At 41.0% G+C, this 26023-nt stretch overlaps 1 protein-coding gene across 9 annotated transcripts; it reads left to right on the top strand.

Moving 5' to 3' along the window:
- The first annotated feature begins 286 nt into the window (after positions 1-286).
- cnot1 (CCR4-NOT transcription complex, subunit 1) lies at positions 287-24560 on the top strand. Of its 9 annotated transcripts, none has more exons than XM_008300724.1 (49): positions 287-391; positions 1957-2255; positions 2873-2980; positions 4581-4673; positions 4795-4863; positions 4956-5010; positions 5760-5963; positions 6120-6288; positions 6669-6795; positions 7213-7323; positions 7684-7854; positions 8046-8173; positions 8530-8770; positions 8942-9061; positions 9476-9598; positions 9733-9884; positions 10121-10271; positions 10526-10727; positions 11070-11195; positions 12098-12222; positions 12366-12652; positions 12736-12814; positions 12950-13195; positions 13318-13458; positions 13550-13729; positions 14103-14219; positions 14313-14423; positions 14650-14727; positions 15025-15202; positions 15756-15889; positions 16378-16674; positions 16890-17030; positions 17447-17551; positions 17759-17878; positions 18189-18383; positions 18506-18648; positions 18784-18892; positions 19156-19325; positions 19990-20221; positions 20307-20555; positions 20935-21098; positions 21222-21339; positions 21466-21567; positions 21926-22099; positions 22225-22374; positions 22608-22788; positions 23132-23264; positions 23353-23487; positions 23585-24560. In XM_008300724.1, exons 2-49 carry the CDS (start codon positions 2154-2156, stop codon positions 23661-23663), a joined length of 7125 nt encoding a protein of 2374 aa, XP_008298946.1. In that variant the 5' UTR covers positions 287-391; positions 1957-2153; the 3' UTR covers positions 23664-24560. The 9 variants fall into 9 exon arrangements, with proteins under 9 accessions (XP_008298946.1, XP_008298938.1, XP_008298945.1 ...); XM_008300716.1 differs by having other exon boundaries at positions 10526-10739; positions 12941-13195; positions 15735-15889; XM_008300723.1 differs by having other exon boundaries at positions 4575-4673.
- The last annotated feature ends 1463 nt before the right edge of the window (positions 24561-26023 follow it).

Genomic DNA, 26023 nt, shown 5'->3' with positions numbered 1-26023 from the left:
AGATGCCAGAACAGCTGTACATTCCAGTGGGATGAATTTCCATTAGGTATTGTTCCCTCAATATGAAACCAAAAAGCAGCGTTTACATAAAGAAACCAGAAAACATGAGTGATTTTCTTTGTGTGCCCTCATCTGGGATTATAAACACAAAAACAGTAATAATAGATGGGAATCTGCGAGGAACCAGGTGTCCATCAGCGGGTGCCTTGTGTGTCGCGCGAATAATCTCACGCACCCGTCTCGCAACGTGAGCGCGCCGCGGCGGTGACAGTCGCCATTTTATTTTGAAAATCAAGCTGGACAGAAGGCACAGCAACCCTTCCATTTCGTCCAAGTTTGTTGTGTGAGACAAGAAGGGATGAGGATCTGAATTTACTTTCTTGGGAGCACGGTGAGACTTTTAACGCATTCAGAAAAACAATCGTCGACAGGTTTACGCAGACCGCAGAAGTAGCGATACAAACACGGAGGATGGCCGTTAGCCACCAGCGCGGGGGCGGTCTATTTGCTGAGAAGCAGCTGTCATATTGGTCACATCGAGAAAGTAACAATTCTTCAGTTTAGCAACGCTTTACGTGCAGTATGTGTACTTTTCTGTTACTGTATTGGTTAAAGTGATGCAGGAGACAATATTAACATTAGCTCAGTGTAAGGTTTAAGCGTTGTTCCGAGATAGTTAGCGTTTGTAACTGTAGTGTTAGCGATTCCACAGACTAGTCGGAGCCCGAAGAAATAAGCTAGCAAGGTTAATGCTAACGTTACTTGCCACGATCGCGGAAAATCCATCCGCAATACTCACGGCCTTCAGACTCACGGCAAAAAGTGGGCTTTAAAGCCTTAGTATATGATTAGGTAGTCATGCGTATAAGAAAGAATGAGAAAATGTGCAATTTTAATTGTTTTTCCCCCATTACATACTCCTCAGCTTGAAACGGGCTCATGCGGCTAACGTTAGCTTCTCGTACATGCTAATTTATTAGCATTAGCTCGTAGCCTACAGGGAGTTGGTAACATTTCACATAGGTTAATGTTAGATATTGACTACGGTCAGGTTATACAGATAAGCTGAGTTATAAATGTAGAACATAGGTCTAACGTTTGGCATAGTAAACGATTGCGTGCTATGAATTTAACGGTTAATGTTAAAGCTCGCTAACATCATTCGGTAAACATGTTGGCTAACGGTAACTTAAACTTCTTCCTAGCAAGTGTTTATCAGCGTCATGGTGATGTTAGCTGAAGTAGTTAGCTTGGTTATCCAACTTACCACAGAGTCTGGTCCCTGAAAGGTAACGTTTGCTATAAACCCATGAGCAAACGTTAACTGAATCAAATATCATTAAGATTTCTGTTAAAATTATGACTCCGGTTAACGCTCAGTATCGTGTATATTGCTTGAGAGTGTTTAACTGTCAAGAGTTGCTAACTTATGCTAGCTTGGGCTTTGTTTCAGTGTTTACTAAAAATCCATTTTTGTTTATTTTTCAATAAAAATTCACGGTTTTGTTCTTTTAATGCAACTCACTTTGTTGGCCGTTTCGACGAGTGACTAAACGCGCTTTGTATCTGTGTGCGAGATATTAGTGAGGCCTAGTACAGTCCACAGGCACGATAAGTTTATGTAACCCTGCAATATCTCAGTGAGGATATTGTACCAAACTACGTAGCTGAAACTCGCTTTGATCGTAGTTTCGGTAATGTACTACTAAATAAATGGCCGAGCAGCAGACGTTAAAGTATATTTAATTGCACTTTAGCGTCTGTCATCGAAGTAGGCCTCAAAGCCTGTCAAAGTAGTTTGTGTTGTCAGTGGATAGTAAATATTGCCCTATAGTCAAGCAAACTACACTCCCAAGTTTAGTGCAGCGCTCAAGAAAATTCCTCTCAGTTTCCATTGCATAACCATTTATGTATTTGTTCAACGTTAATTTTATATGCATTGTCCTTTCATTACAGATGCTGAACTTGATTTTAAACTGAAGGACTCTACCTACTAGCATTGGGAGCCACTGATCGGAACACTCATTTGGAAGCCAACATCTTTCACGCCTTTTGGGGGGGGGGAGCAGAAGTAACCTATCACTGAAGTGACTAAAGGGGAATAATGGTGATTTTGCGCCGTGCTCGGCCGCCTGCTTCCGCCCCAACCAGCAATGAATCTTGACTCGCTCTCGCTGGCTTTGTCTCAAATCAGCTATCTGGTGGACAATTTAACAAAGAAAAACTACCGAGCCAGCCAGCAAGAAATACAGCATGTAAGTGATGGCAATGACGTCAAATGTGTTTTCCCATCTGCCAGCAGATTCCTTGGAACTTGAACATTTCACCAGTTACATTTGTAAATACATGTTTTTCTCTGTTTCAACCTTTCACTCAGACTAAAACAGTGCTTTTCTTGACCCAAAATTGAGCTTTTGCTGTGACAGCCTTGACAGTTTATACACTTCACAACATAGCGTAGTGTTTCAATGTATACAGAGTCCTCAGACAACCCATTGATGGACAGAGAGTATGAGGCAGTAAAGTGAAAACCACCTTTCATCAACTCACTTTCAAGAAAAACTGATTTGGTCAGCTTCTGTATGAGACCTTACTAAATGTTTGCTGTTACACACACTGTTTTGCTGTTTGCTGAGTGAAAGATGAGACAGAAAAGAAGACATGTCACTGTTTGTTTGGTGTTCTGATATTTCACATGGACAAACCTATTTATAAATTGACTTAGAAACACTTTTGTGGGCTCCAATAGTTTTGACACAAATTGTGCATTGTTGCAATATAGAGGGCTACATGTAGTCATGAAGTTTTTGTGTAAAGGGTCTTAAAATATCTTTTGGCCAAATGTTCTGATATTTTTCATGTCCTCTCCCAGATTGTAAATCGTCACGGTCCTGAGGCAGACAGGCATCTATTACGCTGTCTCTTCTCCCATGTGGATTTCAGTGGCGATGGTAAAAGCAGTGGCAAGGACTTTCACCAGGTAATTTTTGATTAGAAACATTAACAATATAGATTGTTTTTTTTTCTTGTATCTTAGTGGTGTTGTTGCATTTTTTTTTCTATATATATGGAGACAGGTCTTTTCCTGGCCAGTATTTGTTAGTAATTTGGCTAATATTTACTCACAAATTAGAAACTGAAGATGAAATTTTCCCAATGTTCTTGGAAGATAAATGTATTTAGGTTTCCCACTTACTATCAATGATGTGTACCCATCAAGGTGGCAGAAAACACATTACTTTAAAGATTAAGAAACACAACTTTTTAGAATTACAATGGTATAAGATGAGATGCTCATTCTGTGTAACATTCAGCTACACAGAATGGTACACATATATTTGCATTGATAGAATGTTGAATCTTGAATACATCATTGTTTCATTTAGTGGTGCAGTACCGCAGTAAAATGAGAAAGAAATAAACGTGTTTGCAACAATTTAGGGCAGTTGCATCTGTTTTTCATACTGCTGTAGTTTCACATCTCCTTTCACAGGAGATACACTCAAGACAGGATTGGACTACTACAGCTGGTCTAGTCTTCGGGAAACCCAGTAGTAACAAACGTTTATTTTAAATGAATAGGAAGATTGTGGTAATAAGAACATCTTTGTTTCGTATCTCCCACCAGTTTTGTAAATTTATCATTGATATTTGATATTAAACTGAGCCATTTCCTAAAAACTGCCCTTGGCAATGAATGGGAAAGTACCCCCCTCCAGCAAAACATGCTAGGAACTGGAAATATGTTGTTGCAACAGTTCCTGCAATATCAGAACATTTTCTCAGCTCAGTTCAGCTGAGGTCGAGTTTACCACTACTGGTAGCTGTCATAGAGCACAGAAATTCTTCTCTGTTTAAGATTCACTTCATGCTTAGCTGAGCACTGATCAGAGAGCCTGACAAATACAAACATTTCTCATTAGCTCAGCTGAAGTCATGCCATAAATAGTAAGATCATCACGAAATCTGATAAATTGACCCGGCAAATTAGGAGCTTCTTTATTTTGGTTGGCTGTTCCTAAAATCCTTCCAAATAGTAGTGCACTCGTTGAAACCACACACACCTTGCACAGCTGATTCCTACTTTAGGATGTTGTTTGTGTATTGAGCAGCATTTGGAAACTTTTATAGGTGGGTCAGTCAAACTCTGTTTAACCTGAAAGAGAAGCTTAATTTCTGTTCTTAAGATAAATCTGTGCTTGTAAATCACTAGATGCATACAGCCATGTTCTCTGCACTGAAAGCGGTTACCTCCTGGGATATTGATAATTTTGCAGCCATCATTTGCTCAGGAGTAACTCCTTAAGTCCTGCTGACGTAGATCTGTGTGATGTCATGTGTTTTCTTCCCTTTGTTTGCGTGCACATGTCAAAACGGTGTTGGTGGGAAACCAATATGTCATAAACCCCTTTGCTTACTTTGTATATTTTTCACAATTTAGTAGTCACTAATTTTCTACTGCTTTTTGTTTCATATTTATGCTTGAGTTATAGTCGTAATTTAAACTTCACCTGCTTCTGCTCTCTTTACTCTCCACTTCTTCTCGGTATATTTTGCTTTTCAACTTGCCCAAGACACAGTTTCTGATCCAGGAGTGTGTGTCGCTGATATCAAAGCCAAACTTTATCTCTACTCTGTGCTACGCCATCGACAATCCCCTGCATTACCAGAAGGTAAGCAGCAGATGCTACATTTTTTTTTAATGCAAGTATCATCTTTTTGAATAAAAAAAAAGAAAACTGAAGGCATTACATTTTCTCTTCAGTAATGTGTTTGACTTAAATTGTCTTTCAGAGTTTGAAGCCATCGGCCCACTTATTCACTCAACTCAGTAAAGTTCTTAAGCTCAGCAAGGTTCAAGAGGTAAGCCAGCTCTGCACAAGGCTTCATTCATGTCAATCTAATATGGGAAAACATGTTAGAATGTATTTTAAAATTATTCATTCGTTTTCCAGGTGATATTTGGCCTTGCTTTGCTCAATTCCAGCAACGCAGACCTTCGTGGTTTTGGTAAGTTATTTTCATAGAGCCTCACATATTTAAATCTGTACCAAACCTGATGTGAAATCCTGTATAAGTAGCAGTACACATGTTACATTAAAAAGTACTAAAATGTATGTAAACGCTTTCCATATTTGCCATAAATCTGGGATTTGTAAAGATAAAATGGTGAGTTCTAAGCTTTTATAGTGGAAATATTTAGTTTTGAGCATTGGCTGTAATATGCATATTATATAAATATCCCACAGACTCTTGAGAACATCATTGCACATGTGCTAATATATCTAAAGTAGTTTAAATGTCTGAATAGTCTGCACCTACAATAGAAACTACAGCAAAGCTTGTCTGTATAAATGCGGAGTATTGCTAACAGTTAAATGCTGCTTTAAAAAAAAGAAGAAGCCTATAATTAACATTGTGTTTACGATTGTGGTTGGCTTGGGAAACATAAATTGTCAGTTGCAGGTGTATTAATTTATAGTTGCGTTTCACAATTATATTTGGTGTCCCTTTAATTAAGTGAGTGCTTCTTTTCATCATATCGTGATAAAGATTGCTTAGTCTTGGTCATAGAGAAAAGAGGTGTTTGTGTAAATGATCTGATGTGGGGTTTTTTTTGTAATAATATTGGCAATGTCCCTTTGTGTGTGCAAAGAACAGTGTAATTGGGCTTTCGATGCTGCCTCATTAGCATAGACACATTTGCAGAAATGTTTGCCTCTGCTGGCTTAACTAGTTTGTTTTTGACTGTTTCTCAGCTGCGCAGTTCATCAAGCAGAAACTTCCAGACCTCCTGCGATCATACGTTGACGCGGATCTCGGAGGAAACCAGGAAGGTGGCTTCCAAGACATTGCCATAGAGGTGTTACACCTACTGCTCTCCCATCTACTGTTTGGCCAGAAGGGAGCCAGTGGGGTAGGGCAAGAGCAGATTGACGCCTTCCTCAAGACACTTTGCCGAGGTATGGAGGATTGGTTAAAATTTGTTGCAGCTGTCTGGATCTGATAGTGAATCATATAAATATCTATAATTGAACATAAATGGTTTGTCAGACTGAATTTTAAGGTTATGACTCTTTTAAATGTCAATTTGCCACATTTGTTTGCGTGTTTCACAGATTTCCCCCAGGAGCGCTGCCCTGTGGTGCTCGCACCACTGCTGTACCCTGAAAAACGGGACATTCTCATGGACAGGATCCTACCAGACTCGGGGGAGTTAGCTAAGACCATAATGGAGAGTTCTCTTGCAGAATTCATTCAAGAAGTTGGCTATGGCTTCTGTGCAAGGTGAATTTCTGATTTCTTTTAAGTTGTATCAACAACTAACTCATTCAACTAGATTTTTAAAATGCCCCTGTGTCTGCAATCATTTTTTAATGTAATGTTAGTAAATTCCAAATAATTACTTGAAAGGCTATGCAAATTATTTTCATACTAGGCAACATTTGGCACCAGGGTGCTGCTGCTGCATGCATAAGAAGTGACTGAGACACTGAATACAGAATTAATTTAAAGCATTTATTTCACAAATCTGAATTTGTGTCATTTTCAACATCAAAGAATTCAATTTTCTGACTGACTTGTCTCTGACCTAGCAGAATTGATGTTTAAAATTTCAACATGTTGGATCACAGTCAACAACCCGTTTGTCCCATTTGTCTCCTCAGTCTGGATGAGTGCAGAAACATAATCCTCCAATATGGGGTGAGAGAGGTGACAGCCAGCCAGGTAGCCAGAGTCCTTGGCATGATGGCTCGCACCCACTCTGGACTAACCGATGGCATTCCACTACAGGTGAGACACCTTGACTTCTTTAGTTTGGTTTACTGGATAAGAACGAAATAAAACATTTTAGTTTATTGCTGTTGTACTCCTGTTGTGTTCACACTGACTTTCCACAAGCCAAGAGGTGCAAACTTGATCAAGTAGAGCTAGTCCTGCTTACTCTGGATTTATTTATTTTTATGAAAAAGAAAAAATTCATATAAGATGGAGGGTCAGTTTTGTTACCAACATCTGCTGCATTAACTTTTTTTGTACCACATGATGGTATGCAGTGTAGCAGACAACTTGTTCATCACGACCATGTGCTGGAAATGATTAAAGAATTTTGATATTTAAGATATTGACTGCCTTGACTTGGCTCCTGGATTCTTAACTTCTCATACAGTAGACCTTTAAGTTTCTGTGTGTTTGTGTTTTCTCCCATAGTCCATCTCTGCTCCAGGAAGTGGTATCTGGAGTGATGGCAAGGACAAGAACGATGGTTCGCAGGCACATACGTGGAATGTTGAGGTTCTCATTGACATTGTCAAAGAAGTGGTAAGTGAGCTATCAGCTTTTCTCCATGTAAACTGAGCGACACAAATACAAATGAATGCATTTGAATGATTTGTGCAATTTCAGCCACATTGGTGCATGCTAACTCCACTTTAGGGATCACTCAGAATTCAATAGCATTGTACCTACACTGCTTATGAATCTAATCCACAATGCCTTAATACTACCAGAGTATTAAAGAGTACTGTAAGCTTGTGCCCTTCACTTTTGGATCACATTTTTCATTTTATGCATCAGTACATAAGTTTTTCTGTTTGGTAGTCTGTCATAAACCTGACATTAAATGTATGTTCAAAGCTACTGAGGTTTCAGTGTTTGTTTTTGTTTGTGTTTGTACCCCAGAATCCCAACCTAAACTTCAAAGAGGTGACATATGAACTGGACCACCCAGGCTTTATAATCCGGGACAGCAAAGGCCTGCACATCGTGGTGTATGGGATCCAGAGGGGGCTGGGCATGGAAGTCTTCCCTGTTGATCTCATCTATCGACCATGGAAACACGCTGAGGGACAGGTAACAGACAAATGTCTGCTCTAACAGGTTTATAGTATTTCTCAAGTGTTAAAGTATAGTGGCAAGTTTGAAAGGAATTATGGCGGTCAAATAAAAGTGGTAAATTAATTGCAGTGTCAAATGGGAATTGATTTCTGTGCACACAGTGCAGTGTGAGTGGTTAAGGTTGGCTGTGTCTTTCCTTTTTCCAGTTGTCATTCATTCAGCACTCGCTGATGAACCCAGAAGTGTTCTGCTTTGCTGACTTCCCTTGTCACACTGTGGCCATTGACATCCTTAAGGCCCCACCAGAGGATGACAACAGGGAGATTGCAACATGGTAAGGAGATTTTAGCTTGACTGCTTTGTAGAAGTTTTTTCTTTTGAAGCTTTTTTTTTTTTGGCACTGGTTTTAAGTTTTGAAATGTACCTGCTTTGTTCTTTAAACTCTCAATATTTAATTGCTGTTGCCATGCATGTCATTCAACTGCTCATTTGGAATAATGCTTGATTCTTTTCATATATCATGTGATAATAGTATGCATTGTATGTACGTTAGGCATGGCCTGTTATAGTAGAGACAAAGATTGACCTGAATGTTCTGAAGTATTGACTCGCTGTAAGAGGCTCTGTCACTCACAGGAAACCTTGCAGATGCTTGGATGTATTTGATTGAGTGTCTGTAACTCCTCACAGGAAAAGTCTGGACCTGGTGGAGAGTCTGCTTAGGCTGTCTGAGGTGGGCCAATACGAACAAGTGAAGCAGCTGTTCAGCTTCCCAATCAAGCACTGCCCAGACATGTTGGTGCTGGCATTACTGCAGATCTCCACCTCCTGGCACACACTGCGCCATGAGCTCATCTCTACCCTAATGCCCATCTTTCTGGGCAACCACCCCAACTCAGCCATTATCCTGCACTATGCCTGGCATGGACAGGTTTGTGTTGTTTGCTTATTTCAAGGCCAGAGATCATATTTTGCCTTCTTTGATTTGGTACTCTGAATTTTATTTGTTTCGTCAATAAGTTTAGTTTTTTTTTTTTCCCCTTGATGACATACTCAAAAAACAGTATTCTTTCAAAGCATGTTTTTTGTTTTTCTTCTCCAGGGACAGTCTCCTTCCATTCGTCAGCTAATTATGCATTCTATGGCTGAGTGGTACATGAGAGGGGAGCAGTATGACCAGGCCAAGCTATCTCGCATCCTGGACGTGGCCCAGGACTTGAAGGTTTGTTGAAATTCATTGACTGACCAATGTTGTCCCTGACATGTTTTTTATTATTATTATTTTTTTTTTTTTATTGATTTACTGACAATGAATCAATCTAGAAGCTACAGGGACATACTGTATCTCCTTTGGCGTTTTTTTTTTTTTAAATATGAGGGTGTTAAATTATAACAAAAACCTTTTAAAAATAAAGTTATCTATTTTTAAAGAATCAACGCACTGTGAATTTGTAGCAATTGCGAGCGCTATTGACCTGTACAATCTGAATTGTGTAGTCAAACATCTTTGAAATGCTAATAAGTTTTTAAAAACTTAGAATGTTAGTAATAAATATTAATAAAGGTAGATTATGGAATGCGCTTTGTCTTCAAAATAGGTATAATCTTTTTATGCTAATGTTTTTCTTTTCTCCAGTCTCTATCGATGCTGCTGAATGGTACTCCATTTGCCTTTGTTATTGACCTTGCTGCACTTGCCTCTCGCCGTGAATACCTCAAACTTGATAAATGGCTGACTGACAAAATAAGAGAGCATGGGGTAAGTCTTTCATTTGATCTAGATGCAGTTATTGATGGATGTTGTCTTGTTTTTGCCAGTTTTATTTTGAGCATATTACCCTAAGAACACTGCATTCTACAATGATTTTATTATTATTTTTGTTCTTGTGTCAGGAACCTTTCATTCAGGCATGTGTGACATTCCTGAAGAGGCGCTGCCCATCCATTATGGGGGGTCTGGCCCCTGACAAGGACCAGCCCAAAAGCGCCCAGCTGCCCCCAGAAACTTTAGCCACCATGCTGGCCTGCTTGCAGTCCTGTGCTGGGTGAGTGGATTCCTTGTGTGATCTTCATTACTGTACTGCTAATTTGCTCTGTACTTTTAAATGACTTTTGAGCTTTTGAATGAATGTCGAGTGACAGTTGAAATGGTTGTATGTGATGGCGATTTGGCCATTTAAGACTGCCAATCTTGACAATGTGTAGTTCATAAATAGTTAAACTGGGACAGACACCATTATTACCATTCCACAAAGTGATGCTTTTTAAACTTTTCCCTTAGGAGTGTGTCCCAGGAATTGTCAGAGACCATCCTGACCATGGTTGCCAATTGCAGCAATGTAATGAATAAAGCCCGGCAGCCACCACCTGGGGTTATGCCAAAGGGACGCGCCCCAAGCACCAGCAGTCTGGATGCCATCTCTCCTGTACAGGTATCTTCATGTGAAAGCCACATCATACCTCTGTAGGCAAATTAGGAAATGCTTCCTCATACTTTAAATTAATGTCAGCAAAGTTAATCTGTATACCTCAACTTACTTAACTGCATATGTAGTGACTTATTTTAACAGTGCTGTCATAATTTAGACTTTTAATGATGCTGCAAAGCACCTTGTATTTGTAGGACTGACTCTACCTAATTGTCTACCTTGCTCTCTTTATATTTTTTCCTCCTGCTATTCTCCAGATGGACCCATTGACTGGCATGGGTTCCTTAAACCTGGGGGGCACAGCCACCTCCCACACTCAGAGCATGCAAGGTTTCCCAACCTCACTGAGTTCAGCTTTTAGTAATCCCCAGTCCCCAGCAAAGGCCTTTCCACCACTGTCCAACCCTAACCCCAGCACACCCTTTGGGGGCATTGGCAGCCTCACCTCGCAGCTCCCTGGTATGGACTCTGGTACTATGCTATTTGATTATTTTCCTTTCATACAAACATGCTCACACCAAATCAACAAGCCATACTTGCACCATCAATGCGTTTTGTCTCTGTTCTTTGTCATCAGTGCAAAATAAGACCAGAAGGTTTACTTGTAGTTATACTAAATGCTTATGTAAATATTGTGTGACCAGGAAAACATTCTGGAAGAATTCAATTGGGCAGAACACCCTGTTTGGTCACTCAATATTTATCATATTGAACTGGACCAAGTTCAGAGTACAAAGCGCAGCAGGTCAAAATGTAAAGTGAGTGTTGATCAAAGTGATTGAAGTGTTGTGTTACTTACAGGTCCCTTGGGCTCAGGCATCGGCTCTGGCATTGGCTCAAGTCTGGGGATGGCAACAGTAAACACTGACCCTTTTGGCACCAGGAAGATGAGCACACCAGGCCTGAACCCGCCGACCTTTCAGCAGAGTAAGATGAAGGCCTGTAAGTGGTGGTGGTAGTGGTGTGACTGAGAGCCCCGCCCTGCGCTGCTCAGCACTGTATTTCCTCTACACTGACAATAATCATATTTTTCATTAATTCATTTGGTTTTGATTTATTTAAAATGCACCTTGGTGTACCACACCAATACGGTTTCCAAGTTCTTGCCATGAGCATTTTAAAGACTCATCCAATTTTTAAATTGATTTTCTTTGTCATTCATGTGACAAAACTCAACGCTGTTAATCATAGAGGAAATACAGATCAGTCTTCCATACCTTGTCTGCTTATGCTGACAGCCACACTTTATTGTAATTGGTGTACTTTTTCAGCATCAAAAAGTGGTCTAACCTGACTGCATGCAATAAGCCATCTATATCTTCAAATGTGACTTTTCACCACATCAGTGCTTCCAGATCATTTTTTGAAAGATTGCAACAGGCAAGTCTGTTTTTCATCACCCTCAACAAAACTTAAATCCATGGTAATGAAAACAGCTCTGCTGTGTTTTTTGGCTATATTAACATTTCAAATAAACCATCAGAGTAAAAGTGAGGTCACTAAGAATTATTATCTTATTGTCACTGTCACACAGCCCTCAACTGGGTTGACGTAGGTCATTGCTTTGCAACTTCTCTGTTTTCCTTGTACACAGTAAAACACCAGTAGAGTTTTCAGATTTAGACGTTTGGAAAGCTGTTTGGAAAAAAGCTTTGTTTTGGGTGAAAAAAAAAAAATACTCAGAAGACACCTTTTTGATGCCTGATGTGTATCACTTGATGACACAATGATTTTTGCAGCTTTTTGAATTACTTGCCCCGTGTACCACCAGCATTGAATTACAACAATGAATAAAAGAATAAAAAAATAATGATTTTTTACTCTTACAGCTGACCTTTCTCAGGTGTGGCCCGAGGCAAACCAGCACTTTAGTAAGGAGATAGACGACGAAGCAAATAGTTACTTCCAGCGCATCTACAACCACCCACCTCACCCAACTATGTCTGTGGATGAAGTAAGTCGTGACATGGTTTTAATTGTTTCTTGCTCAAATAAATATGAATTGTATTGGTTGATTAGTTTGAGGCCTCTACATTTTTAATGTTTTAACTGCTTTCAACGTTACTCAACTTCCACTACGTTATTGCCTCCATCCAGGTGCTGGAGATGCTGCAAAGGTTCAAGGATTCAACCATCAAGCGGGAGCGAGAGGTGTTCAATTGCATGCTTCGAAACTTGTTTGAAGAATACAGATTCTTCCCCCAATACCCAGACAAGGAGCTGCACATCACTGCCTGCCTTTTTGGCGGCATTATCGAGAAGGGTCTTGTCACCTACATGGCCCTTGGCTTGGCCCTCCGATATGTTCTTGAAGCCTTAAGAAAACCATATGGATCCAAAATGTATTACTTTGGAATTGCTGCCCTAGATAGATTCAAAAACAGGTATTGAAATATTTCCTTTGGCAAAATAAGTATTAACGTAGCAGTCATCTTATGTGAAGCTGATGTATTTTTTAAATTTCTAGACTAAAGGACTACCCTCAATATTGTCAACACCTGGCTTCAATTGCTCACTTCTTGCAATTCCCCCACCATTTACAAGAGGTAATCAGGTTTCCTTAATTTATTGTTCACCATTCATAGTCTTATTTTGTCAAGTCTCTGACTACGGAGAAGGCTTCTCACATTCAGATAAATTAAATCTGTCGCTCTGCACCTTTAAATATCCTGTGTGTGCAGTATATCGAGTATGGCCAACAGTCACGGGACCCTCCGGTGAAGATGCAGGGCTCCATCACAACACCTGGCAGCCTGGCACTGGCACAAGTTCAAGCGCAGACCCAGTCGCAGCCGCCTGCAGGCCTCAAAGCCCCCCAGCCTGGTCAGCCCAGCACCCTCGTCACCACCACCACGACGACAACCACAGCAGCAAAGACCACCACCATCACAAGACCGACACCAAGCAGCTTCAAGAAGGATGTGCCTGTGAGTTTGATTTGACTGATGACCAAACACTATGTGATGTCCAGTCAGTGACCAGAACTGCTTGTTTTTCTGTGTGTGGACAGCTCTATACAGTACATAACCTTCTTTGTTCTTACCTGCAGCCCTCCATAAACACTACCAACATCGACACTCTGCTAGTGGCCACTGACCAAACTGAACGGATTGTAGAGCCTCCAGAGAATGTCCAGGAGAAGATTGCTTTTATCTTCAATAACCTTTCTCAGTCCAACATGACACAGAAGGTAGAAGGAAATGGACAAAACTTGACTAAATGTAAAGAAACTAAATATTACGAGATGTGTTGTTTTAAAAGTGGTGCTTGCTTTTTCTCAGGTTGAGGAGTTGAAAGAGACGGTGAAAGAGGAGTTCATGCCCTGGGTGTCTCAGTACCTGGTGATGAAGCGTGTCAGCATTGAGCCCAACTTCCACAGTCTCTACTCGAACTTTTTGGACACTCTCAAAAACCCAGAGTTTGTCAAGATGGTCCTCAATGAAACCTACAGGAATATAAAGGTAGAATTTTTGGGGGAGAACTTGTTCACTTGACAGTTTTTGGACTTCAAAAGCACAAGCATTTCATTCTTTTATCTTAAATGACAACTGTTGAGTTGATATCCTGAAGTGTTTTGCTTGCCAAAAACTTGTCTCATGTAAAAAAATACATTATCTGTTACACATATGGGTCATCCAACATTACTATATCCAGTTCATATTAGGCGATAGGTTTGGTTATTTTTCATTTGAGTCTCTGCATTAACTGCATGTCTTTGGATTACACGCCGCTATGCTTGATAAATTGGTTTATGTTTTCTTACTTAGCACAGACACAGCATAGTCAGAATTTGCAAAATACTAACACTCCCCTTCCACCTGTTGTTTCTTTCAGGTGCTTTTGACCTCAGACAAGGCAGCTGCCAATTTCTCTGATCGCTCCCTGCTGAAGAACCTGGGCCACTGGTTGGGCATGATTACACTGGCCAAAAACAAGCCTATCCTCTATACAGTAAGACTTTGTAACACGTTTGTCAGTTTTGTTCTAAAATTAAGAGGAGTTTCTCCTGTCTGCTTCAGAGCTAAATACTTTCTCCTTTTTCAGGATCTGGAAGTCAAGTCTCTGCTACTGGAAGCCTATGTGAAAGGGCAGCAGGAGCTACTTTATGTGGTTCCCTTTGTGGCCAAAGTTTTGGAGTCTAGTCTACGTAGCATGGTAAGCAACACAGGTGTAGACTTAGGGAGTTCTCCACCTTTTTGACATTACAAAAAATTACTTTACTCCTGTCGGCTATTTAAAAAAAAAATAAAAATCCTAGAGTGCCCAGTATACTCCAGACAAAAAAATCTGTATTTTTCTACTTGAGACGAGGCCAAAACATATCTCATTCCACTGTGTGATGTTCCTGGATTTTTCATCCTGTTTGTCCTTGATGCTGCAGGTTTTTAGGCCCCAGAATCCTTGGACCATGGCCATCATGAATGTTCTTGCAGAGCTGCATCAGGAACATGACCTCAAGGTAATAGATTACTCTTCATTGTGAGAAGCTTGGAAACACAAGCTGTTCTTGGAGCAGAGTGTAAAGACCAGCCCAGCTACATTATAGTATTTAACTTGTTAATGTAACTTGGCTATGTTTAATATATGTAAAGACTGTAAGCATTAATGCTCTATGCACCCTCATTTTGTCACTTAATATCTAGTAATATTATTATATTTGCCAATAACTACAAAGCAACAAACTAAAAAATAAAATGAAAAGGTATCAGTAAATATCTGTGAGATCTTGCTCATGTTCTCTTCTTGTTTGCTGCAGTTGAATTTAAAGTTTGAGATTGAAGTTCTGTGTAAGAACTTGTCTCTGGACATCAATGACCTGAAGCCAGGAAACCTGCTGAAGGACAAGGACAAGCTAAAGAGCCTGGAGGAGCAGCTGTCTGCACCAAAGAAAGAGGCAAAGCCTCCAGAGGAAATGCTACCAGTCTCTACCACAGGTAGTTGTTTCACATTTGTCATTTTATTTTATTATTCATTAATTTAAACCTGCATGTGAAATATTAAAGTAATGAGCTTTCTGCTATGATTCAGATTAAACATGGATAATTGGTTGAAAGCTAAAAATATTAACAAGTACTGATTGTTTTGTAGAGATATGTGTAGAGTCATGTGTCTGAATATTTATTTCTTATGTGAAAACAAAACTGTAGTAATGCCTTACCTTTCCTAGATGACTGATGAAATACAATTACTTGACTCAATTGGATGAAGAGTTAATCCTAATTAGATGTATTTTTTAACGTATAGTACATAATTTTAAATACCAGAATCTTAAAAATACTGATGATGATTATAGTAATAATTTTAATGACATCACCTGCCCCTGTTTTGTCATGTCATGACTTTCTTTTGTTCTTTGTTTATGTTAGTAGTTGTTTTTGTTGTTTGTATGCTGCTCATTCATAATTTTGTCTGCATAATCTGCCTTTTCTTGTGATTTTAATCAAACTAGCGTTTTGTGACCAACAGGAGACTTTGTTCCATTTGCAGCTCCTCCCTCAACCCCGGCAGCCACCACCACCACTTGCACAACAACCGGGCCTCCCACTCCACAGTTCAGTTACCACGACATCAATGTGTATGCCTTGGCAGGCCTGGCACCACACATCAATATAAATGTCAACGTAAGTATAAAGGCCAGTTCATGGTTTCAGTGTCTGGAGACAGCTGTGGACGTGCACATGGTTCTATAAATAATGTGGCCGGGGGTATGCGAACATGGAGGCGTTCCACACATGCACAGTAGACATGATGGTGACCTCCTGCCAACAAGAACAAGAGCTCCTTTTGTTTATTGTGTGTGGCAGCACAACATGGAGAAGGGAAAATAAGAACTGCAACTGCTTAACACGAACATTTCCAAAGATGTGTAATGCAGTACATACATCATGTTACACAAAACAAGTGGCACATGCATCCTCTGCACTCTTGCTATTGAGACATTGCCTCGGGACCTCAGTGACTAAAGCAGATGACAAAATTTATATTTACATTTACAATGTAACCTGTCAACCATCATCATCTCCTGTTGAAATGTGCTTTATTCTTTTTTTTCCTTTTTATTTTTCCTTCTGATGTTTTCGCTCATGCTTCCTCTGTATTTTCTCTTCAGATCCCACTGCTGCAGGCTCATCCTCAGCTGAAGCAATGTGTGCGGCAGTCAGTGGAGCGGGCAGTCCAGGAGCTGGTGCATCCTGTGGTGGATCGGTCTATTAAAATTGCCATGACAACTTGTGAACAGATCATCAGGAAGGACTTTGCCCTGGATTCGGAGGAGTCCCGCATGCGTGTAGCTGCCCACCATATGATGAGAAACCTGACTGCTGGCATGGCCATGATCACCTGCCGTGAGCCCCTGCTCATGAGCATTGCCACCAATCTTAAGAACAGCTTTGCTGCTGCACTTAGGGTAAGCTTGATGTCAACATAAGAGCTTGTCTTTAATGACTAGTATTAATTAAGATATAAGACACACCAGCAAAGAGAGTTCTGTCATTGAAGTAGTGTGAAGAAAGTACATCAAAGCACTTCTCCATTCTTTCTTCACGCACCCATCCTTTCTTCTGTTTGTCTGATGCCACATATCCTGCTTCCTTTTCTAACTTAATCTGTTATTTCCTTCAGGCGCCAACTCCCCAGCAGAGGGAAATGATGGAAGAGGCTGCAGCTAGGATTGCTCAAGACAACTGTGAATTGGCTTGCTGCTTCATTCAGAAAACTGCTGTTGAGAAGGCTGGCCCTGAAATGGACAAAAGACTAGCTACGGTGAGACTTGAATGAACTGTAAATACAAATGTATTTCTCATGGATGAACTCTGTGACTAGTGTCACCTAATCATGAAACATGTTCAAACAGATGAGCCACTTTAATTGAGTGTTGCAGAGGGCAGTTACTAATTACAGAAATGATTATTGGTGCCATTCCCAAAGCAGAGTACTTGGATAAATGTAGCCAGAGAAGTTTTTCTGCTAATTACAAATAGTGCAGAGATAGGTATATTACTGGATTGAGTTCTTTCGATATTTATCAGCATGGTGACTATACATGATACTGGTATACCTCTGATTAATATGAAGACTGCTCTTGCAAATTGTAAAATGTATAATTTGTCTTAATTCGCATCCGAATGTCGTTTATATTTTTCCTGGCTAATTTCTTAATTGGGTCTCTACTCTTCCAGGAGTTTGAGCTGAGGAAGCATGCACGCCAAGAAGGACGTCGCTATTGTGATCCTGTTGTTCTGACTTACCAGGCTGAACGTATGCCTGAGCAGATCAGACTCAAGGTATGATCACTGTGACATTCAGTCATGAAAGTAACTGAAAAAAGACTTCTATGATGACTAGGTGCAGCATAGAACAATTCATGATTTACTCTTGCCTCAGTTGCTGCATCTGATCAATTTGTCCAATTAGATAACAATCAGTGCAGTTTTCCATTGTCAACTGTCTGTTTTGTCTCTTGAGTAATAAAATGCATGTTTGTGTTTCAGGTGGGAGGAGTGGACCCTAAGCAACTGGCTGTATATGAGGAGTTTGCTAGGAACGTTCCAGGTTTCTTACCGAGCAACGACCTCTCTCAGCCAACTGGCTTCTTGGCTCAACCCATGAAGGTAAATTTATTTCCTCCTGTGACTCCCCAAAACCAAAACTTATTCACTGAAAACAGGGGTAACATTAACAGGTGTCACAGTGCTTAATAGTCAAATAATTATAAATTCTTATTTTCTCATTTTTGCCAGTCTTGACCAAAAGAAGAAAGATTGACCAACATTATTTCTCTGATCTGTATTTTTAATATCCAGTGTATAAGGCACACAAACAGCCAACTATGACTCAAATGAATTTTGGTTACCAAGATAATGCCAAGAAGTTTGTGTTGCAGTTTTTAACCAATAAACTTTGTTTCCATCTGTATATCAGCAACAGGCATGGGCCACAGATGATGTTGCTCAGATCTACGATAAGTGCATGGCAGACTTGGAGCAGCATCTTCATGCCATCCCTCCAGCCCTCGCTATGAACCCTCTGACCCAGGCCCTGCGGAGCCTGCTGGAAGCTGTGGCTTTGGCCAGGAACTCCAGAGATGGCATCGCTGCACTGGGCCTGCTGCAGAAGGTAGGGCATTTAACCTTTACCAGTAAACATCAGATAGCCATACTGGTCAGGCTTCTAGTCTTTTGAAATATTGTGAGAGTTACAGAATCTTGGTCTAATGTGGGGTTTCTCTGTTTTTCCAGGCTGTGGAAGGTCTTCTGGATGCCACTAGTGGGGCTGATGCTGACTTGCTGCTTCGCTACAGAGAGTGCCACCTGCTGGTGCTTAAAGCCCTGCAGGATGGACGTGCCTATGGACCACAGTGGTGCAATAAGCAGATTACGAGGTAAGGACACATTTAATACTCATGTTTCTGTCTTTTGTTAATATAAACATTTAATTGATTTGGTTTATGCATTGCTGCCCATGGACATTTAGACCTATTTGGTGTGTCTAACATGCTTGCTTTGTTTGTTTACAGGTGTCTGATTGAGTGCCGTGACGAGTATAAATACAACGTAGAAGCAGTGGAGCTTCTGATCAGGAACCATCTTGTGAATATGCAGCAGTATGACCTGCACCTGGCACAGGTACACGCTTTCACTTAGTCATTTACAGGTTTATTTTCTTATATTGTAGCTTATTACTGTGATGTGTGGTTGAGTCTTCTTTTTCCTGTTCAACACTGATTTTTTTCATCACATCCATTTTTGATAATCCAGCTGTTTATACAAACAGTAATTGATCAACATAGACGCTCTTCATTCTGCAAAAGTTCCCTTAAGTCATTTTGTCTGATCAAGTAGAATTTCAGTTGCAGTCAGTCAATAAGTGTATTTTTGTTTTGTTACAGTCAATGGAAAATGGACTGCACTACATGGCAGTTGCGTTTGCCATGCAGTTAGTGAAGCTGCTGCTTGTAGATGAACGCAGTGTGAGCCATGTCACAGAAGCTGACCTCTTCCACACAATTGAGACTTTGATGAGGACCTGTGCACACTCCAGAGCCAACGCACCTGAGGGGTAAAGAACTACAACAATACTTTTCAACCCTGCCACCTTTCTGACATCAGAACGGAAAAGTCTACAAACATGTTGAGACAGACAATCTGACATTCAGCCACCCCTTAACATATTGATTGACCATCTGTGTAGAGGTCCTGCTTGTTTTTTTTGGTTTGTGTTTTTTTTTAAAGTTTAGTTTTACTTTCAAGATTTTAAGTTGATTTGTAGCACTTTACATGTGTATAACCCAGTGCAGTACTTTTGTTGTGTCCATAGTGAGATTGTCTGACAATGTGCAGCATTGTGCTTGTTGTTACACACAACAGCATGTCTTCAGAACTAGTTCTGAGAGACGATAGCAAGAAACTTTGGTCAATGACAGTGATAGTTCAGGGTCTTAGTTAAAGTGCTGAGACTCCATTATGGTTATCTGCACCACTGACCTTTACCTGGTGCAGATAGAATCATAATTGATTATTGGCACCACTACACCACAACCCCCCCGTACATCCTGGTTTGCAACGTTTGACTGGATTTCTTGAGCCATACAGGATGGAGTGTATGGAGTACATAACAAATTTTCTGGCATTTTGAGTGGCTGTAACTCTGCAATAACTCTGCTGCTGTCTGCAGCCATGTTGGTCAATCTGACTCTCTGCACTCGTTGTCTCCTCATCCCCAGGCTTCCCCAGCTGATGGACGTTGTTCGCTCCAACTATGAAGCCATGATTGACCGGGCACACGGTGGACCCAACTTCATGATGCACTCTGGGATTTCACAGGCTTCAGAATATGATGATCCTCCCGGCCTGAGGGAGAAGGCAGAATACCTCCTTAGGGAATGGGTTAACCTGTATCACTCAGCTGCTGCCGGCAGGGATAGCACCAAAGCATTCTCTGCCTTCGTTGGCCAGGTTAAAACTCATTTATCAGTTCAGTGCAAATGATCAAAAATCATAAGTATTCTTGTTTCTCATGTTTCTCTTTCTTTTTCTCCAGATGCACCAGCAGGGCATCCTGAAGACGGATGACCTGATCACACGGTTCTTCCGGCTGTGCACAGAAATGTGTGTGGAGATCAGCTATCGGGCACAAGCTGAACAGCAGCACAACCCAGCAGCCAGTGCAGCCATCATCAGAGCCAAGTGTTACCACAACCTGGATGCCTTTGTGAGGCTCATAGCCCTGCTGGTGAAGCACTCTGGGGAGGCCACCAACACAGTGACAAAAATCAACCTCCTCAATAAGGTACAGCAGCAAGACATTAAAATATTAGTCAGATTTGTTTTGTTTGTTTTATTTAGATAGCCCAATATCAAAAATTCCGGAATTATAATTTGTAGAGCCTACAATTTAACTTTTTAAAAAATTATATCTTTATTTTATGATATATTACTCCTGTCTAGTATCAACAGTGATTTATGATGTTTTCCTACCATATCGTGATGTGATAGTCTTGTTGTCCATACTAGTTCAAGTGTAACTGAGATGTTTTTAGAGCATCTTTACTCAGTTGTATTCTTGACAGATGATAACATCTGTTGAAGGATGCTTCTTACATCGAGGATCAATGACAAAGACGTTACCAGCATTTTAATACTGATTGCACCCTCCTTTGTTCTTCCAGGTGCTTGGTATTGTAGTTGGCGTGTTGATCCAGGACCACGATGTTCGTCAGACAGAATTTCAGCAGCTGCCGTACCACCGCATTTTCATCATGCTACTGTTGGAGCTCAATGCCCCCGAACATGTCCTCGAGACCATTAACTTCCAGACGCTCACTGCCTTCTGGTAGGACACATTATTTAGTCCAAATGGTCTCCTTCTTTTAGGGAGCTGTGTTCAGTTTGTAGAAAAGAGAAGGTTGAGCTTGAGCAGGTTTTAAATGTTTTTGTTGGTATGATTTATCTGCAGCAACACCTTTCACATTCTGAGACCCACCAAAGCACCTGGCTTCGTGTACGCCTGGCTGGAACTCATCTCCCATCGCATCTTCATTGCCAGGATGCTAGCACACACACCGCAGCAGAAGGTACTCAGGAATAGGAATATTTTTAAATACTATAAATAACTGTAGTCTACTATTGTTCGTAGACAAATGCTGGTGCTGTTCATCATATTTATGGACTTTGGTTAATAGACTGATGTTGTCTTCCAGGGCTGGCCCATGTACGCACAGCTGCTGATTGATCTCTTCAAGTACCTGGCCCCATTCCTGAGGAATGTAGAGCTCAACAAACCTATGCAAATCCTCTATAAGGTGATTCTCTAAATAGTGTTTATTATTCAAACCATTTTCCATTAAACATTGGTGTATAATAATTTGTTTTGTTAGTGACTGAAAATGTTTACAACTGAACTAGGTGAAGGGATTTAAAATTCAGATGCACTGTGATCTTTTCTTTCGTCTGACAGTGAGAGACCAGTGGCAATATCATGTCACTAGCCTTAGAAATGAAAAGGGAATACAAGAAAAAGTGCACATCTTGTCTGCTTGTGTGTCAGAGCGGATTATATGCTCTTTAGTTTCTGTCTAAATGTTTGCTGTGAATTGCTTTGATTTCAAAATCCGAAGCTAATGTTTGCTCCCTTGCCGTTTGTTCTTATTGACTGTTCAGGGCACACTGCGAGTGCTCCTGGTCCTGCTGCACGACTTCCCAGAGTTCCTGTGTGATTACCATTATGGCTTCTGTGATGTTATCCCACCCAACTGCATCCAGCTCCGCAACCTCATCCTCAGTGCCTTCCCACGCAACATGAGGCTTCCTGACCCATTCACCCCCAACCTGAAGGTAAGAATACGCACACACACACTGAGTGAACCGTGCTTCAGAGTGTGTTTGGTGTGAGTGACACTGTCTTTGAAGACAGACAAATCATGTAATATATCTGTCTTCTATCAACACCCCTTCTGCAGGTCGACATGCTGAGCGAGATCAACATTGCTCCTCGTATCCTCACCAACTTCACAGGCGTTATGCCTTCCCAGTTCAAGAAGGATCTGGACTCGTATCTGAAGACACGCTCGCCTGTCACTTTCCTGTCCGAGCTGCGCAGTAACCTGCAGGTAAGACCAGTTTCCATTTCTGTTAAGGTCATAGTTGTATCCAAAAGATTTCTGTCCACTTTTTGCCTGATGCTCTCGCACTGAAAAGGAAGGCAATCAATCTATTTTTGCAGGTTAGACTAAATGGAGGAGTATGAATAAATCTTTTGGATGTGTTTATCATTCAATAGATGCATTCAATAGATGCATTTGGTTTAAGTTAGTTGTTAACTTTATCTGTTTTTGTCTCCCAGGTGTCTAATGAACCAGGAAACCGCTACAACATCCAGCTGATCAATGCTCTGGTGTTGTATGTAGGCACACAGGCGATTGCTCACATCCACAACAAGGGCAGCACCCCGTCCATGAGCACCATCACCCACTCTGCACACATGGACATCTTCCAGAACCTGGCTGTGGACCTGGACACTGAAGGTAGGGGAGCATAAAAACCGCATCTGTTTCTGTCAGACAGAATGAGCAAAGGTTTCTGCAGAGGATTTTTTTCCAAGTCAGCCAGTACAAAAAAAAAAACATGTGGCCAGCAACCCATGCCTTCTATAGACATAGCAGGAGCTGTCGTGACTTGTATGTGGTTTGGAGGTGCATTTAACGAGTGTTACTTGATCGCAACATGTTCTGTAGAGCCAGATAAAAGCCTGTTGACCCCGTTGTGTTGCATGTTTATGGGCGACACAGAAAAGCAGTTTAGATGCACAACATCTGCACTAAACAAAAACAGAACACTGATCAGGTTTCTGGCCTCATGTCTTCCCAGGGCGGTACTTGTTCTTGAACGCGATCGCCAATCAGCTGCGCTACCCCAACAGCCACACTCACTACTTCAGCTGCACCATGCTTTATCTGTTCGCTGAGGCCAACACCGAGGCCATCCAGGAGCAGATCACCAGGTGAGACAGTCTGATCTGAGGTCTGGGCGACTATTAGATGAAGACAGCTCCAAGTTCTGTTAGTTAAAACTGTCTTCTCATCTCCTAGGGTCCTGTTGGAAAGGCTGATAGTGAACAGGCCTCACCCATGGGGACTCCTCATCACCTTCATCGAGCTGATCAAGAATCCCGCCTTCAAGTTCTGGAGCCACGACTTTGTGCACTGTGCCCCTGAGATTGAAAAGTAGGTTCCCTGTTGGACTTGATTTCGATCATAGTCATGATAAGAAAACCAAGTCATGTCCGTGACATTGACGTCTCTCCTTCCCGTGTGTCCTCAGGCTGTTCCAGTCGGTAGCCCAGTGCTGCATGGGACAGAAGCAGGCCCAGCAGGTGATGGAGGGCACCGGTGCCAGCTAGCCTGTGCACCAGCCAGCTTGTAGCCCTTGGGAGAGATGCCGTGGCCTTGACCCACCCCCCACCACACAAATACACACAACCTCCCTCTTTACTGTTGGCACTGGATAAACTGGCAACCACAGTCATTTGAAATGTGGATGAAAGGACTACTGCTCACGGATCTAAGGAGTTAGATTTTTGTTTATCCCTTTGGGGGCGGAATTGAGATGGAGAGAACAGATTGGGACGTGCTGTTTAATATACTTTTTTGATGCTTTGATGTAAATATTGAAAAAAAAAAAAAAGGGAGAACAGGGGAGTAGACAAGTGGAGAGCAATGCACATGTCAAATAAAATGTACCCTGACATGTAAAGACATCTAAACATATTTTCACTCACTACCAAAGTCCTTGGTTTGCTTCCCTCCCACACAAATCCTTTTTTTTTCTGACTTTTTTTTTTTTTTTTTTTTTGGCTTTCAGAGGCTGAATGGTAGATGATTGAAGAAAAAAAGCTGCCTGCTACTTTCATTTGATTCCTTTTTATCCCTGAGTGGGACAGAAAGATATAGTTAAGTCTCCCAGGTGGGGGTGGGGGTCTACTCATGGTGTGTCGGTGTGTTGGTGGAGACGGTTTGCTGATGGTTTCTCCATTTGAAACTGGCTCTGGAAGTCTCTCCCTGGCACTTGTAAAATTGTGCAAAGTGATGGTAACATCGAATCTTGACAATTTGTATAAAGATCCAAATTGAAGAACAACAATAGAAGGACCAATACAGCCCATTTTGTAACATTTTGAATGTTTTGTAAATGTATTGGTCCATGTGTTGTATTTTGTAGTCCTTTCTAGTTTGCCTTTAGTTCTTGCTACTTAACTGCAGTATGCATACATACAGGAAATAAAGCATTCAAACTGCAACTGCATCTGTGTTCTTTCAGCACTACAAGGGCAGTAGTGTACCACATGGTAGGCCTTGGTTTTATAAGCCTTGATGTTTATAAAAACTGAGTTAATACTAAAAAATATTTTACTGCTAGTTTTTGTCACTCTAGGTAAAGGTGCTGCTTATAAACTATTGAATGCCTGAAAACCTAATTTTGAAACATGAGAATGTGTGATTAGTAATGTGTTTTATGTACAAGTCAGTAGTAGTTTTGAAACTATTTGAGGCTCTTCGATGTGACAACAGCCAATGTTTACACTAGTTAAAACTTCCTTGTTTTGGTGTGTTATATAGGGGTTTCTTTGTACATGTAAAAGGTCTGCAGGGTCCATCCCAGAATGAGTTATTCTCTCCCACAGACATCACTGTTCTTTGCCTGCCTGTAATACTGTGTTTTAAGCCCAGGCCTTTCTTCCACTACTTGCCTCGCAGCTAGTTTGGTACGCCTTCCAAAAATGAGCATTATTCCTTCACTAGAGCTTCTTCTGTTAATTAGGGTAACTTATGTTTCTTCACATCCTCTCGCCCAAAAATCATTTCATCAGGGAGGATCTTCCAGTTTCTCATATGCGCTTTGAGGATGGAAGAGGCTTTGGAAGAAGTGAGGAAACGGGTGTATGCTACGCTTTTGTCAAGTGAAGTGACAGAAGTGCTGTACCTTCACGAGTCTTGATTTGCTTTGACGGGTGATACAGCTTGTGTTGTATAAGACCGATGCTGTTAAATGAAGGGCTTCTCGTTTGGCAGCTTCAGCGTCAGGAGCAAAAAATACAATCAAGGGAAGCCATCAGACACACTGGCATCATGAAAACCCCCGGCATTTTTCAGTCTGAAAGATTTGGGCTTGCAGCACGTAATCAAATTTAGCTCGCTTTCGACCAATCAGAGCAGACTGGGCTTGTCAAAAAGAAGGTGAGAAGAGGTGCTGCAGCAATGTACAGTATGAGGACAATGTGTTTTTGAACATTAAAGCATATAAGCCCCCAAATAAAGTTAGAAACCTGTAAATGTAAACAATATGGCCTTTTTGAAAAAACAACATATGCATATAATGTGCAAATGACTTCTGCTAAAGATTTCATTCGATGCTAACCAGTTGTTTGCATATCTAGGAAAATGTCGTCGTTTCCCCTCTTTTACACTGCATTAAGCTGTCTCCATTCAGCATCTGTCTTAAAGCAGATTCAGTTTTTAAAAGTTCCAAACACTGGCTGAGTTTTGTAGATGTTTGTGTCGTAGTCTGAAGGCAGATGAATGTGGGTGCATCTGTGCTCTGGGTGGTTTGTATCCTGCACCTGAATACTTTATGGCCCGGTTTCGCGTTTAGGGCTTAAATAAAACCAGGACTAAATTAATCCGGTTTGAGTTAGTCCCACTTATCCAGTTGCTTTCTGAGGTGTTATTTAAATTCAGGTTTACTAGTTCGAGCCTACAGAGT

Source organism: Stegastes partitus, unplaced genomic scaffold (assembly GCF_000690725.1).
Source record: "Stegastes partitus isolate 25-593 unplaced genomic scaffold, Stegastes_partitus-1.0.2 Scaffold1579, whole genome shotgun sequence".
Taxonomy (NCBI): domain Eukaryota; kingdom Metazoa; phylum Chordata; class Actinopteri; family Pomacentridae; genus Stegastes; species Stegastes partitus.
This window is presented reverse-complemented; position numbering and strand designations above follow the sequence as displayed.